Source organism: Oryza glaberrima, chromosome 2 (genome assembly GCF_000147395.1).
Source record: "Oryza glaberrima chromosome 2, OglaRS2, whole genome shotgun sequence".
Taxonomy (NCBI): Eukaryota; Viridiplantae; Streptophyta; class Magnoliopsida; order Poales; family Poaceae; genus Oryza; species Oryza glaberrima.
In genome coordinates this window covers 29,371,741-29,384,255 of record NC_068327.1, presented here as the reverse complement: position 1 = coordinate 29,384,255, position 12,515 = coordinate 29,371,741, and the positions used below count along the sequence as shown (strand labels likewise).

Sequence of the window (12,515 nt, the reverse complement as noted above, 5' to 3'; positions counted from 1 at the left end):
GGATCAATCAAAGGAAGCTTATCTAGAAGAGTTCGAGTTCAAGAAGGATGCGACATGACAGTTATCTATTAATTAGGCATAGTTTGTTAGTTTCCTTTTATCTTTAGGAAAGTGTGTTTAGTGTCCGATAAGGACTTTATCTTTTTACACCCGGGGTCATTGTAATCTATCAATCTATCGATCAATAATACTCTCGGCGCATCGCCACCCTCTTCCTTGAGGTTTTTACTTATCTTCCGGTGGAACTTGGGCACCTGACGCAGGGCTGCATCGACTTTCGATCTCCAGCGAAGGGGTAAGTCCTACGTTCTGTCGGGCCCTGGTGAATCTGTCGGCTACGTTGGTGTTGTTCAAGGCTGCATCGATTCGATCTCTTGGATCACTCTGGTTTGGTTGATATATTTGCCTACCTGATATCTCAATTCTATCTCTAATTGCATTGTGTTTAGAGACGCATCGGTTTAGTTGGGACTGTCTCGGTTAGGTCTGATCTCCTGTCTTAGCCGATATATCTCTACAATCATAATGTTGTTCTAAATAGATTTGTTATATCCGTCACATTAGACAGATCTATCGGCTTATCGAGTATTAGATTATCATATACAATCTCATGCTGCATCGGTTAGGTTCGATCTACTAGATTGTTGTTGATAATATAAGTCTTGTTAAGCCGATAGGTTCATGCTAATGTTTTATCGGGGTGCTAGCCGATAAGTTATTTAGACGTTGCATCAGCTTGTAGGGATTGCGTATACATATAAGTTGGATTTAGCCGATGGCAACAAAGGTTTCATTGTTTAATCTAATCTTGTGGATCTTATGACATCGGACCTCCAACCGATGTGTGCTTTAACCTTTGGATCAATATTTGTTCTACTATTTCATATTGTTAGCCGATTGGTTTCTACTGGATTATATTGCTATATTATATTATCATCAGCCGATTGTTTATATCATTATCTACATTGGACATATAGCCGATTGCTTAAACCCTATCGCTATCGGCTGGTATCGGCATCGGCTATTATTGACTATCGGCTGGAACTACTCCATCGGCTTATCAGCCGATCGGCTGTTTGATCTATCATTTGCAAATCTTGTCAGTTGCAGGATTAAACTGACTGGCACATCCGTATCTCATTAATCTTTGGACCTGCACAGAAGCTAAGCAGATCTCCTAGGCCGGTGTGTTCGATTTTTTCGTCAACAACCGCTCACTGCTTCTTCTATGGGGAGTCCCTCATCGGTGCCATCGCGCTGCTACTGCACCTCCGAGACAAGGGCAGTGGCGCGATGACGAGGTGCTCAACAACGCCTTTTGCAGGGTCAGCCCCTGGTTCATGCCCCTCTAGCCATTCAAGCACCTCCTTTGGGCAGCAATGCAACGTGGTGTCTCACCTTCACCATAGGGACATCCCCGACCGGTCCTTCAAGGTGCCATGGAAAGCCTCGCGCGTGCCGCCATGACACTGGTGCTGGTCCACGTGTCCCATGAACTTTAGTCCTGGTTCGAGGAGGTGGAGCTCTCACTTCTGGTTGTCCACGGCGGTGATGGCGGTGGAGCTCTAAGCACATCTGCCACTCGTCACCCACCGCCCGCCTCTCGACCTCTGTTGCCCGTCACTCGTTGCCAGTCTCTCGACCTATAAAGAGATGATGAAGAGAGGGAGAGAGGAGGATGACCGCCGCCCTTCGAACCCACTATAGCCACTGCAACTTTGCCCGCCATCCGCTGCCCGTCTCCTAGCCTCTGTTGCCCGCCGCCCACTCCTGGCCTAGAGAGAGATAGGGAAGAGAGAAGGAAGAGGGGAGAGATAGGAGAAAGATGGGTTGGCTGCTGACACTGCTATTTTTTTTATTTTTAACCGGACACTCACTGATATGTGGGTCTCAATTTTTCTGAGCCACGTTAACGTCGCGTAGATGTCACATTAGCCGAAACCGCCTTGATATCTTATTTGTACTAGTTTGTGGAGTTGAAGGACGCATCATATTTGGTATTACGGTTAGGGAAAAAGTTCAGGCTAAGCAACAAATTTGAGGGACCTAAGTGAACTTATTCTGGATTGGAATACCGCGCTATCGCACTGTCGGATCAGAGTATCAGACAGCCTGTGAGAGCAAGTATAATACAAAGTTATAAGAAGACTGAATGCAGAGGTGGATGAGAGAGGAGATGAGAGGAGAGAGATGAGAAACGGGCTATAAGTTTACAGCCGGCTTAGGCACATGAATCAATAAAATCTGTGAGATAGACAGGTGACTATATATTTATAGTGAAAAGTTAACCAATATATGAGTGAGCTGAGAGATAAGCTGTAAAATTTGTGAAATATGTAAAACTATATGTGTACACGAAGGTATATTTAACAATGAATCAAATGATATGAAAAGAATAAATAATTATTTAAATTTTTTGAATAAGACGAATGGTTAAACACGTACTAAAAGTCTAACTGTGTCAAATATTTTAAAACGGATGAAGTATATAGATATTATTAGCCTTTGCTTTGAGAATTATCCGCGTTGCACTGTCGCACACGGCACACGGCACACGGCACAGCCCGTAGAATTATCCGCGAAATTATAATTATTTAATCTTTACCACTTTGGCGGAAAAGTCAAGTCAATGGGCCAATCACAGTGAGAGCACAAGTCCTCCGCACAGCAAAACCACCGTCCCCTACCCTTAGCCGGTTTCAGACGCCACTTGCCTCCCATGGCTCCCCCTCTCTGACCTCGCCGGAGCGCCGCCGGGATCTCGACGGTGATGCCGCCGCCGCCGCCGCCTCCCCCACCGCCCCCGGCGGCGCCGGATCCGCCGCAGCTCCATGGCGTGGTCATCATCACCCTCCCTCCCCCGGACCAGCCCTCCAAGGGCAAGACCATCACCGCGTTCACCTACACCGACGACGACGTCACCCCGCCCCCGCCTACGCCTCCGCCGACGCATCCGCCGACGCGGGCTCTAGTGCCCGCGGGGGCGGGGGCGGGGGCGGAGGCTAGGCGATCGAGGCGGGGGTTCTCGCCGCGGCGGGCGGCGGCGATGGTGCTCGTTCTCGGGGCGCTCGCCGTCGCGGCATACTACTCCTTCTACTCGGACGTGGCCGTCCAGTTCTTGGGGATGCAGGAGGAGGCGCAGAATGAGAGGAACGAGACCAAGTCGTTCCTGCTGCCGCTGTACCCCAAGGCACGGCAGGGGCGCGCGCTGCGGGAGTTTGGAGACATCAAGCTCGCGGCCAGAAGATTCGATAATGACGGCGGAGGGGGCGTCGGCAGGAAATCTAGGAACAAATTGGAGGTCAAGAAGGCAGCTGCGGCGGGGACGAACTCGACGGCTCTGCTCCCGATCAAGGGGAATGTCTTCCCTGATGGGTGCGTATAATTGTTCAGGAATCGGATTTTGATTTGAGCGTCACTCTTGCAGCTTTATCTTATGATTCAAGAGAAATTTATTTCTCATCTTAGTTTGGTTAGAGAGTGGGGATTTAGTCATGTTGATGATCAAATGCAGCCCGAGAGTATCTTAGTTTGGTTAGAGAGAGGGGATTTAATCATGTTGATGATCAAATGCAGCCCGAGAGTGTTTCGTTGATCTGGGTTGGGGATATTCACCAAGTGATCTCTTATAGGAGTACTTCTATTCACCAAGTGATCTCTTATAGGAGTACTTCTCTTGAATTATACGGCAAAATCCGTTATGATGTCTTAGTTTATAGTTGTACTTGTTATACATGGACTGTTATTTTTGTGAATTTAACAATTTTAGTTAAGGTTAGACCCTTTACCAAACTGATCTCTATAGTTGTTATTCTGGCCTTAGTCTTCGGTATATGACGCAAGGGATGTTATACTTGAACTATTTGGGTTAATGTCATCTTACACCTGCTAATATCATTGTACCCCAAATGCAATGCAGGCAGTACTACACATCTATTTTTGTGGGCAATCCACCCAGACCTTATTTTCTTGATGTTGATACTGGAAGCGATTTGACATGGATCCAGTGTGATGCACCATGCACAAACTGTGCCAAAGTATGCAACTAAACATGAGCAATTTCCATTCTAGTTCCAACTTCCAACAACATCCTTAACAAATTGTTCTAGACTATGCTAGGATCTCTACTTGTCTACTATAAATATGTTGTTAGTAAAACAAAACTAATACAACAATATTTCTGTCATTTTGTGATTAGCCTCATATTCTTTTCAATGCTGTTGTTTTTTTATCTGATGAACATGTGTTGTACTCGCAGGGACCTCATCCTTTATATAAGCCGGCAAAAGAAAAGATAGTCCCTCCCAAGGATTTATTATGTCAAGAGTTGCAAGGCAACCAGAACTACTGTGAAACATGCAAGCAATGTGATTATGAGATTGAATATGCTGATCGAAGCTCCTCCATGGGTGTCCTTGCTAGGGATGATATGCATATTATCACTACTAATGGTGGAAGGGAAAAACTAGATTTTGTGTTTGGGTATGTTCAAACCTTTTAAGAGAGGATATGTAGCCGACAGACTATATGTTATGACAAATGGTGTCAAATCATATAAATATCTGACATTCTGACTGCTTGATGTCCTACAAATGTAGGTGTGCATATGATCAGCAAGGCCAGCTTTTGGCCTCACCAGCTAAGACCGATGGGATCCTTGGTCTTAGTAGTGCAGGAATAAGCCTTCCCAGTCAGCTGGCCAACCAAGGCATTATTTCCAATGTTTTTGGTCATTGTATCACTAGAGATCCAAATGGTGGAGGATATATGTTTCTAGGGGATGACTATGTACCCAGATGGGGAATGACATCAACACCTATCCGAAGTGCTCCAGAGTAAGTCCTGTTCTTTGGAAGTTTAATTGCATGTTTTCCCTGGCCAGTGGCCACTTTTTTCCTGTTCTCCGTATTCTTAAGCAAAAGTTTCTGTATGCACATTGCAATGATCCTGAAAAAAAGAATCTGGTAAATTCTTTTCACTCTCCCTAATGATCTTTTTATACTATCAGTAACTTGTTCCACACAGAAGCCCAAAAGGTATATTATGGGGACCAACAGCTCAGTATGCGTGGGGCATCAGGGAACTCAGTTCAAGTGATTTTTGACAGCGGAAGTTCATATACATACCTCCCAGATGAAATATACAAAAACCTTATTGCAGCTGTGAGTATTTTTCTTAATTGTTTAAAAGGGTTGAACTATTCAACCACATTTTGACTTACCTTTTCTCCTTGACCTTGGCAGATCAAATATGCCTACCCAAATTTTGTCCAAGATAGTTCAGATCGTACATTACCTTTATGCTTGGCAACTGATTTTCCTGTGAGGTAAAACAATGGAGTAATCATAGCGCTCCAATAGATTGCCTTTGCTGATGAAGTTCAACACGCAACTCTCCAGAAAAAGGAACTATTCATTTTTCCTTGTGATCTTATGATATCCAGGTATTTGGAAGATGTCAAACAGCTCTTCAAGCCCTTGAATCTTCATTTTGGGAAAAGATGGTTTGTAATGCCCAGAACATTCACCATTCTTCCTGATGATTACTTGATCATTAGTGTAAGTTTTGATGCTTTCCTCATACTGTTAGAACTTTTATCATCTATCGGTCCCTCTAACTTGAGTTCTGTGCTAAAATTACTCCATCTGTTTTTCTTTCTGGATTTCCCAGGATAAAGGCAATGTCTGCCTGGGATTCCTCAATGGAAAGGACATCGATCATGGGTCAACAGTAATAGTCGGAGGTATAGATGAGCTTCATCTTAGCACTTGCAAAATTTTACCTCGATTCGCAATTCAAGATGCATCGTGAGATGGTCGGTTTTGTCAAACATTGGAATAATCCTTCCCTGATTTTCCATATAGATAATGCTCTGCGCGGCAAGTTGGTTGTTTATGACAATCAACAGAGGCAGATTGGATGGACTAATTCAGACTGCACCAAGCCACAAACACAAAAGGGCTTTCCCTTCTTCCTCTAACAAGTATTGTGCAATAAACATATGTAAATGATACATAGAGACTACCAATAGAGCTGCTTACGAATAGCATATCCTGTTATGTGCCGCCCTATCTCCTCTACAGTCCATAGTATAAATCCTGGTTGTTTGTTGTATACTTGGGTACTTTTTGTAATATAGGGTGTTGTATACCCAAGAAGCAGTGTATGTATATTCGGATTAATGGAGTTTCAGATATAATAATCATTATCGTTATTAAGACTATAATAAAGTCTAGATTGTGTAGAAATTTGTAGCTGTCTAACTGACGAGATCAGATAATTCGTTCAGCTTAAACGATCTAGGTTTGACAAGCTTAGACCATATGGTTACAACTTTTTGTCAAGGATGACTCGATAGATATGGCTATGACATGATGCTCCACATCTATAATTCAATGCAGGTGACATATTTTCAACATTCATTGCAAAAATCTGCAACAATAACTAGAAATGCGTATACTTGCAACCAAGTATGACTGAGGGGGAGAAACGAAATCCTCATGTAGGTGAGTAGGTCAGTTGTACATATCGACATCTCCTACATGTCCGGTCATCTTCACTGTCAGCGAAAACGATTCTAGCACACACCTAAGCTGGGTTAATATATCTATACATCTGGCTACCCATTTCCACTCGTACAAAACTGGTTAGGGCTCCCCTGCCCTCTGCCTCAACTCTTCAAGCCCAAAAAACCTGCGTAATCTGTACAAAACACCTCCATTCTCCCTGCTGATCGCGGAGGGCTCCTCCACGGGGTCCTCCTTGAAGTTGGCGCTTTCACTCAGCTCTTCGAACGCATCAACGAGGCTCCTGAGCCGAGCAACGAACTCGATCAGAAGAGACGCGAACGTGGCCAGCGACAGCGCGCTCGCGCTCTCGTAGGTTCTCGCCTCCGCCGCCGCAGCTTCGAACGGCAAGCTCGGGTGGAAGGACGGTTGCCTGATCGGCCATGGCGGCTGCGGCTTGTACGATGCGTCGGTCCTGGGTGCCGAATTTAAGCTGGAGTGGGACGTGCTCGAGGCGAAGCTGCTGGACTTGTGCACTGCACCGGGGCTGGCAATGGCGCGGCGCCCCGGAACAAGCTCACCATCCTTGGCTCCTCCTCCATGGCGCCTGATGAGAGCTTGCCATTTCTCCGTGTTGACGAGGAGGTAAGACTTCTGGTCGATCTTCTTCTGCAGCTGTTCAGCTGCGAAGTGGACTTCTGATAGAATGTTTTGAGAGCTTAGTCTTGTCATCGTTTTAACCCTGTGCCCCAGCTCGCGCAACACTTTGGCGCCTTCTTGGCCAACCCTATGGAGCTCTGCGCTGAAAACCTGTCTGCTCTCCGGTGGCGCCTAAGTTTAATCGGAAATTTTGGTTAGGAAATTCAGTGCTAACTCTTGCAAAAGGGGAAATAACAGAATTCAGTAAATCTGTTTGCTTGCTTGGGATGCACAAACCTGAATCTCCGAGAGAATGCACCCATGTAGTGCCATGACAGAAAAAGAGCAATGCCTCAATGCTCCACCAACTTTAGTGTAGTTCATCCAAGGATATTTCATCATTTTGTAAGGGCCATGTGGTGGTTCCCAGATAGCAAATCCTAACTGCAAACACAGGGAAATCACCTGTGTTAACATATACGAGAAAAGATATAAAAAAAAGAACTTCATTTTGGGCAAGAACATACCAGGGCTTCCTCTTGAGCTGATGATTCAACAGCTGCCCTGCACCCGCTATACAGATGATCATCATCAGAAGCTTGGTACGTCAGTATCGTAGATGGAACTCTTTCATACTCCATGCATTTCAGATATCCATCAACGCATCCTGGGACAGGCAATCAAAGAAGGTTTTGAAATTCTGTCTACAAATCAAGCCTATTGTATGACTGTATCTATGCAATGTAACACGATTGTGACAATGTTGGCATTGGATGGACATACCTTCTAACGATTTTGCGACGCCATCAAAATTCTTCGCCACTAAATTGTGCAGATCCTCCCCTGCCCAGATTGGATGTATGCCAATATTGAGCGCAAGACTGACAGCGGCGCCAATGGCAATCAGTAAAAATCTGCTTATAGCCGTTGCGATGAATTTCCCCGTGTTGTATCCAGAGACCGTGACATAGCAGAATGTCAGCAAGAAGACACGAAATCCATACTCGTAAGGCTTCATCTTGGGGTGCAGCTTTGTCAAGGTCGCACCGAATGCTAAACAAATCAAGAAGAACATGAATCAGCTACGCTCAAACATATATTATAATCAATCATATATTCATCATGTGCAGAACGATTTCAGTATCTGTATGTACTCACCGACAACAAACGTGCATATGATCAGAATCACGTTGCCAAAATTTCCCATGCTTGAGGACAATTCAGAAACTGCTAGAGCAAACCCTCCTGCAGTAAGAGTTCCCAATCCCCTATTGAGCCCTTTGCTCAAGGTTGCACCTGTGCAACAAGAAACCGAATTAGTTATTGAACGGGTTAAAAGAATTCTGAGTTTCACGCCTTTCCTTAAAAAAAAAAGAATTCTGAGTTTATAATTGTAGCATCGAAGGAAAGGGTGATCTGTTAATTGTGATTGCATGATAAAATTTTGGTAGTAATCTGTAGTGTTTCGTATATATGCTCGTCAGCTAGGACAACAGCATGCTACTGGTAGATTAAATTAGAAGCGTCTTAAAAAAAATGTTCTGAAGAAGCGAGAGAAATCAATAGTCGCATCGATAAACGTGTAGAAAAATCGTGCGTAGTTTTTAGCTCATATGATCGCGGCACGCGCGCGGTGGCGAGGAACAAAAACAACACGCACCGATGCTGAACTCGAAGACGACGACGACGGTGAGGATGGCCCAGACGGCGTGGTTGGCGAGGTCGGTGGGCTCGCGGAGGAACACGAGCAGCGTGATGAGCGCGAGCGCCGTCGCCACCTTGGCCGCGAACACGGGCTTCCGCGGGTCCTTCCGCGCGAACGCCCACATCTCCGTGGCCGCGGCGCGCGCGGCGCCCGCCGCCCGCCGGAGGCGACCCTCCTCCCCCTCCCAGCGGGCGATCCCGCCGGGGAAGCCCCAGTCGAACGAGAGCAGCGGGGCCCTCAGCTCGCCGCGCTGGTCCAGCGTCGACCGCAGCGACCGCAGCTCCGGCGACTGCGGAGGCGGCATGGTGACCGGCAGCGTCCCCATGGCGCCGCGGCGGCGCGACCCTGCGTCGTCACGACGACGAGCGTGGCTGCCTGCTGCATGCAACGACGCGCGCGCGCGTAGGATAGGAAGGACGTACGCCGGGAGTTCGGACCACCGCACCCCGCTCACCTCGGGGCTCAATTTAATTTGGGAGCTCGTTGCTTTGCGACTCGGATTCCTTGGTTCGTGTCGTTCGCGCGCTTTCTCTCTTTCTCTCTCCTGATCCCACCCGTTCGTCCGTCCGTTCCGGGGCCGCACCGCACGCGCACGGTCTCTTTCGCGCGCTCTCGCCTCTTGCTCGCTCGCTCGCTCGCTGCGCCGCTCCAGAGAAATCTTTTGCACTCGCGTTCGCGGCTTCCGTTTTTGCGTGACGCCGAGACGCGACCGTGTCGTCTGGCCACACACGGGGGAACGTCACAGCGCGGCGCCGGAATTATTCGGCTGCTCGATGACGACGACGACGAGAGCGATGCGTAGGCTGCCTGCTGCCGCCGCGGCCGGCGACGTCGAGCGGAGCTTAAAATTCTAAAAAGTAGTAGGTTGATAACTAACTTTTCAGAATCTATAGAAACCACTCCTAAACTTTTAGTTCATTTTTTTTTATTCTATAACTACATCTTCTCAGAATCTAACTTATAGCTTATTTTTTTGGATTTTATAACTATATCTTCTCATAATTTAGATGAAAAGTTAGACTGTTTGGTAAAGTTTTTGATTACGAGAGAAACTGTGCCGGAAATGTTTAGTAGAACTTCTAATTATGTGAGAAGCTACGGCTGCTGGAAACTCTCCAAACAGGCCCGTAGTCACGTACGTAGTTCACACCGGCCCAGTCCGTTGAAAGTTCAACCCAATGAGGCCCATGAAATTTCTTTCGAGGGCCCCAGTCCAACGGCCCAAGCTCCTCTACTTCTTCCTAGTTCCTTCTCGGTTAGCCCTACTCCCTTCGCCATTGCAGACTCCCTCTCACGCCGCCGCCGCCTCGCCGCTTTCCTCTCTCTTCACCGCCACCGCCACCGCCACCGCCGGCGCGTACTCGAGCAACGTTGAGGCAGGAGTTGGGATAGGTATCTGAGTTGAGGTGAAGGACGGGAGCGATGGCGGAGGCGGCGCCGATTGGCCTGTCGTGGGCGCCCAAGCTGCCCTCCCTGCCGACGACCAGCGGCGGGAAGAAGGACACGGGAGCCAGCTCTAGCAGAGCGCAGGGGTCGCTCTGGAAGCCCGAGAGCGAGCTCGTCGACGGGCTCTTCGTGCCACCGAGGGACCCGAGGAAGGCCAACAAGCTGGCCAGGAAGAACGTCAAGGACACCTCCGGCAAGGGCTGGTGAGTTGCTCGCACTTTGAATGTGTCCGGGTTTCTTGATTACCAGCAATACAAGGGACGAAAGCTTATATGAGTTCTTATGATCTGCTGCTTTGGGTTTACAGGTTCGACATGCCGGCTCCCACCATCACTCCCGAGTTGAAGAAAGATCTTGAGATTTTGCAGGTATGGAGTTACTAACATCGATTCTGTGGGAAGGAATATATATAGCTGAAAAATTGAGAATTTAACCGTGGTAGAGCAACTGACAGCATCATTCAACAGCGCAACTGTACATAATTGGCATCTTGTCCTTGTGTGTTTGTTCTGTACTTTTCTTAAACTTTAGATAATTCACCTTTCTAAAAGACTTTCATAATAGTTCCTTAAGAAGAATATAAGAATTTTCCTTTCTTGAATCAGTAGAATGTGAAAAACATTAACTACTAGTCTGTAGTTTAAGAGAACTAGGATCCATGTTCTGCACCTTCTTTGGAGAGTAATGTGATAATATTTCCATCTGATGAACTGTTTTATTTGAGAGTTGAGATCTAAGTAACACACTGCAGTATAAAGTTGGCTCTGCGCTTGTGCTATATTGTAATTGACCTGTTTCTCTTTTTCCATCCATCTTGCAGCTGAGACATGTAATGGACCCAAAAAGACACTTTAAGAGGGCAGGAAAATCCAAGGCCCTTCCGAAATACTTCCAAGTAAGTAGTCATACTGGGCAGCATTTTTTAGGTCATATGTCAGCTTATGGCTGCTCATAATCAACTTATATGATGAAAATTTCTGTAATGGTATAGGTTGGTACAGTTATTGAGCCTGCATCTGAGTTCTTCTCAAGTAGGCTGACAAAGAGGGAGCGCAAAACAACATTGGTTGATGAGCTCTTATCTGATCAACATCTTAAGAACTACAGGTAAGCTCACCGTATTTTTATCTCATACCAAAACATGATTATACTGTAAACTATAATCAGATTTCTTGTTAGGACTGCCTGAGAATTGATGTTAGAATTGCCTGATAGCAAATACTTATGTTCCCTTTTCTGACATCGGGTACTGCAATGCAGGATGCGCAAAGTAAGGGAAATTCAGGAGAGCCGCACTCCAGGAGGCAACCAGAAGTGGAGGAACAAGGGCAAGAAAACACTCAAAAGAGCCAAGGATAGGCGGAAATGAGTTTTTACTGCTGCTACTCTCACTCAGTTTACCATGAGGAAGAGATGACTGATTATTGGGAGCTAAAGGTTGAGACAACCTTCAAATTGCGACAAAATTAGATTGTGATACCATTGTAATGTGGGAAATTCATGCAATATGATGGATGCATTAGCTGGTGGAGCTGAGCTAGATTGTCGGTTGCTGTATCTCCCTCTTTTCATTTATGAGCCCACTGTTTCAGGTATGCTGTACCTGGATTTCAGAGTAAAAGTACCAATGTATTGCTTGGTCTGTGAGTGTGCCGTGTCTCCTGGAGTCCTGATCATATGCAGCACAGCTGTTATACAAATGTACTCCGTACGTTTCTTTCTCTGTGTAGAATACTACTAGAACACGTGCTTCCCGGTCCATATTTCAGTCCATGGAGAACACTTGCACCTTCGTATCGGGCCATTCGATTACATGTAGTGCCCGGCCGTGCTGGTAGATGAAGTAACGAGGGACACTTTTCCAGTTTCCACTCCCCTCGCTTTCAGAATCATATCAAACTCAGTTTAGCCCGCTCATGCAGGGAATGGCGCAATGGCACGGCTGGGCAGGAGGGCACACCGCGCACAGTAACGGGTGTGTAGTGTATGGAGCCATGGATGTATCGCAGTGATCTACCGGGGACTCCAGACGCTGAGGCAGTCGCGAGTCGCGACCGGAGAATGACGATGCATAACGACCAACGTTCGGCGTTCATCAACGAAAATGGGTCACAATGCCTCCAGAACGAACAATTGAACAGGTTCAGGCAGTCGGGCGAAAAGATTCAGACGCGAAAAACACATTCCATTTACATAGATATATATATCAGTAGAGGTCT

The 12,515-nt window shown here is 46.6% G+C and overlaps 3 protein-coding genes across 3 annotated transcripts; 2 read left to right on the top strand and 1 right to left on the bottom strand.

Moving 5' to 3' along the window:
* The first annotated feature begins 2,672 nt into the window (after positions 1-2,672).
* On the top strand, positions 2,673-6,248 carry LOC127761390 (aspartyl protease APCB1-like). The gene is made up of 9 exons (XM_052285678.1): positions 2,673-3,375; positions 3,920-4,037; positions 4,259-4,482; positions 4,599-4,835; positions 5,009-5,162; positions 5,244-5,326; positions 5,444-5,558; positions 5,671-5,743; positions 5,865-6,248. The coding sequence occupies exons 1-9, from the start codon at positions 2,771-2,773 to the stop codon at positions 5,978-5,980; spliced, it is 1,725 nt and encodes a 574-aa protein (XP_052141638.1). The 5' UTR covers positions 2,673-2,770; the 3' UTR covers positions 5,981-6,248.
* Positions 6,249-6,292: 44 nt separating this feature from the next.
* On the bottom strand, positions 6,293-9,334 carry LOC127761389 (aluminum-activated malate transporter 9-like). The gene is made up of 6 exons (XM_052285677.1): positions 8,806-9,334; positions 8,304-8,441; positions 7,929-8,198; positions 7,673-7,812; positions 7,443-7,589; positions 6,293-7,337 (listed from the first exon to the last, which is right to left on the bottom strand). The coding sequence occupies exons 1-6, from the start codon at positions 9,173-9,175 to the stop codon at positions 6,648-6,650; spliced, it is 1,755 nt and encodes a 584-aa protein (XP_052141637.1). The 5' UTR covers positions 9,176-9,334; the 3' UTR covers positions 6,293-6,647.
* A 788-nt stretch (positions 9,335-10,122) lies between these two features.
* On the top strand, positions 10,123-11,917 carry LOC127761391 (rRNA-processing protein fcf2-like). Its single transcript, XM_052285679.1, has 5 exons — positions 10,123-10,499; positions 10,604-10,664; positions 11,117-11,191; positions 11,288-11,403; positions 11,557-11,917. Exons 1-5 carry the CDS (start codon positions 10,273-10,275, stop codon positions 11,663-11,665), a joined length of 588 nt encoding a protein of 195 aa, XP_052141639.1. The 5' UTR covers positions 10,123-10,272; the 3' UTR covers positions 11,666-11,917.
* The last annotated feature ends 598 nt before the right edge of the window (positions 11,918-12,515 follow it).

Coding starts and splice junctions, on each gene's coding strand:
- LOC127761390 (XM_052285678.1), top strand. CDS start 2,771: ATGCCGCCGCCGCCGCCGCCTCCCCCACCGCCCCCGGCGGCGCCGGAT. Junction 4,483..4,598: donor AAACTAGATTTTGTGTTTGG/GTATGTTCAAAC, acceptor CTACAAATGTAG/GTGTGCATATGATCAGCAAG. Junction 4,836..5,008: donor CCTATCCGAAGTGCTCCAGA/GTAAGTCCTGTT, acceptor TTATACTATCAG/TAACTTGTTCCACACAGAAG.
- LOC127761391 (XM_052285679.1), top strand. CDS start 10,273: ATGGCGGAGGCGGCGCCGATTGGCCTGTCGTGGGCGCCCAAGCTGCCC. Junction 10,500..10,603: donor GACACCTCCGGCAAGGGCTG/GTGAGTTGCTCG, acceptor TTGGGTTTACAG/GTTCGACATGCCGGCTCCCA. Junction 10,665..11,116: donor AAGATCTTGAGATTTTGCAG/GTATGGAGTTAC, acceptor TCCATCTTGCAG/CTGAGACATGTAATGGACCC.
- LOC127761389 (XM_052285677.1), bottom strand. CDS start 9,175: ATGGGGACGCTGCCGGTCACCATGCCGCCTCCGCAGTCGCCGGAGCTG. Junction 8,199..8,303: donor CATATGCACGTTTGTTGTCG/GTGAGTACATAC, acceptor TGATTTGTTTAG/CATTCGGTGCGACCTTGACA. Junction 7,338..7,442: donor GCATTCTCTCGGAGATTCAG/GTTTGTGCATCC, acceptor GATTAAACTTAG/GCGCCACCGGAGAGCAGACA.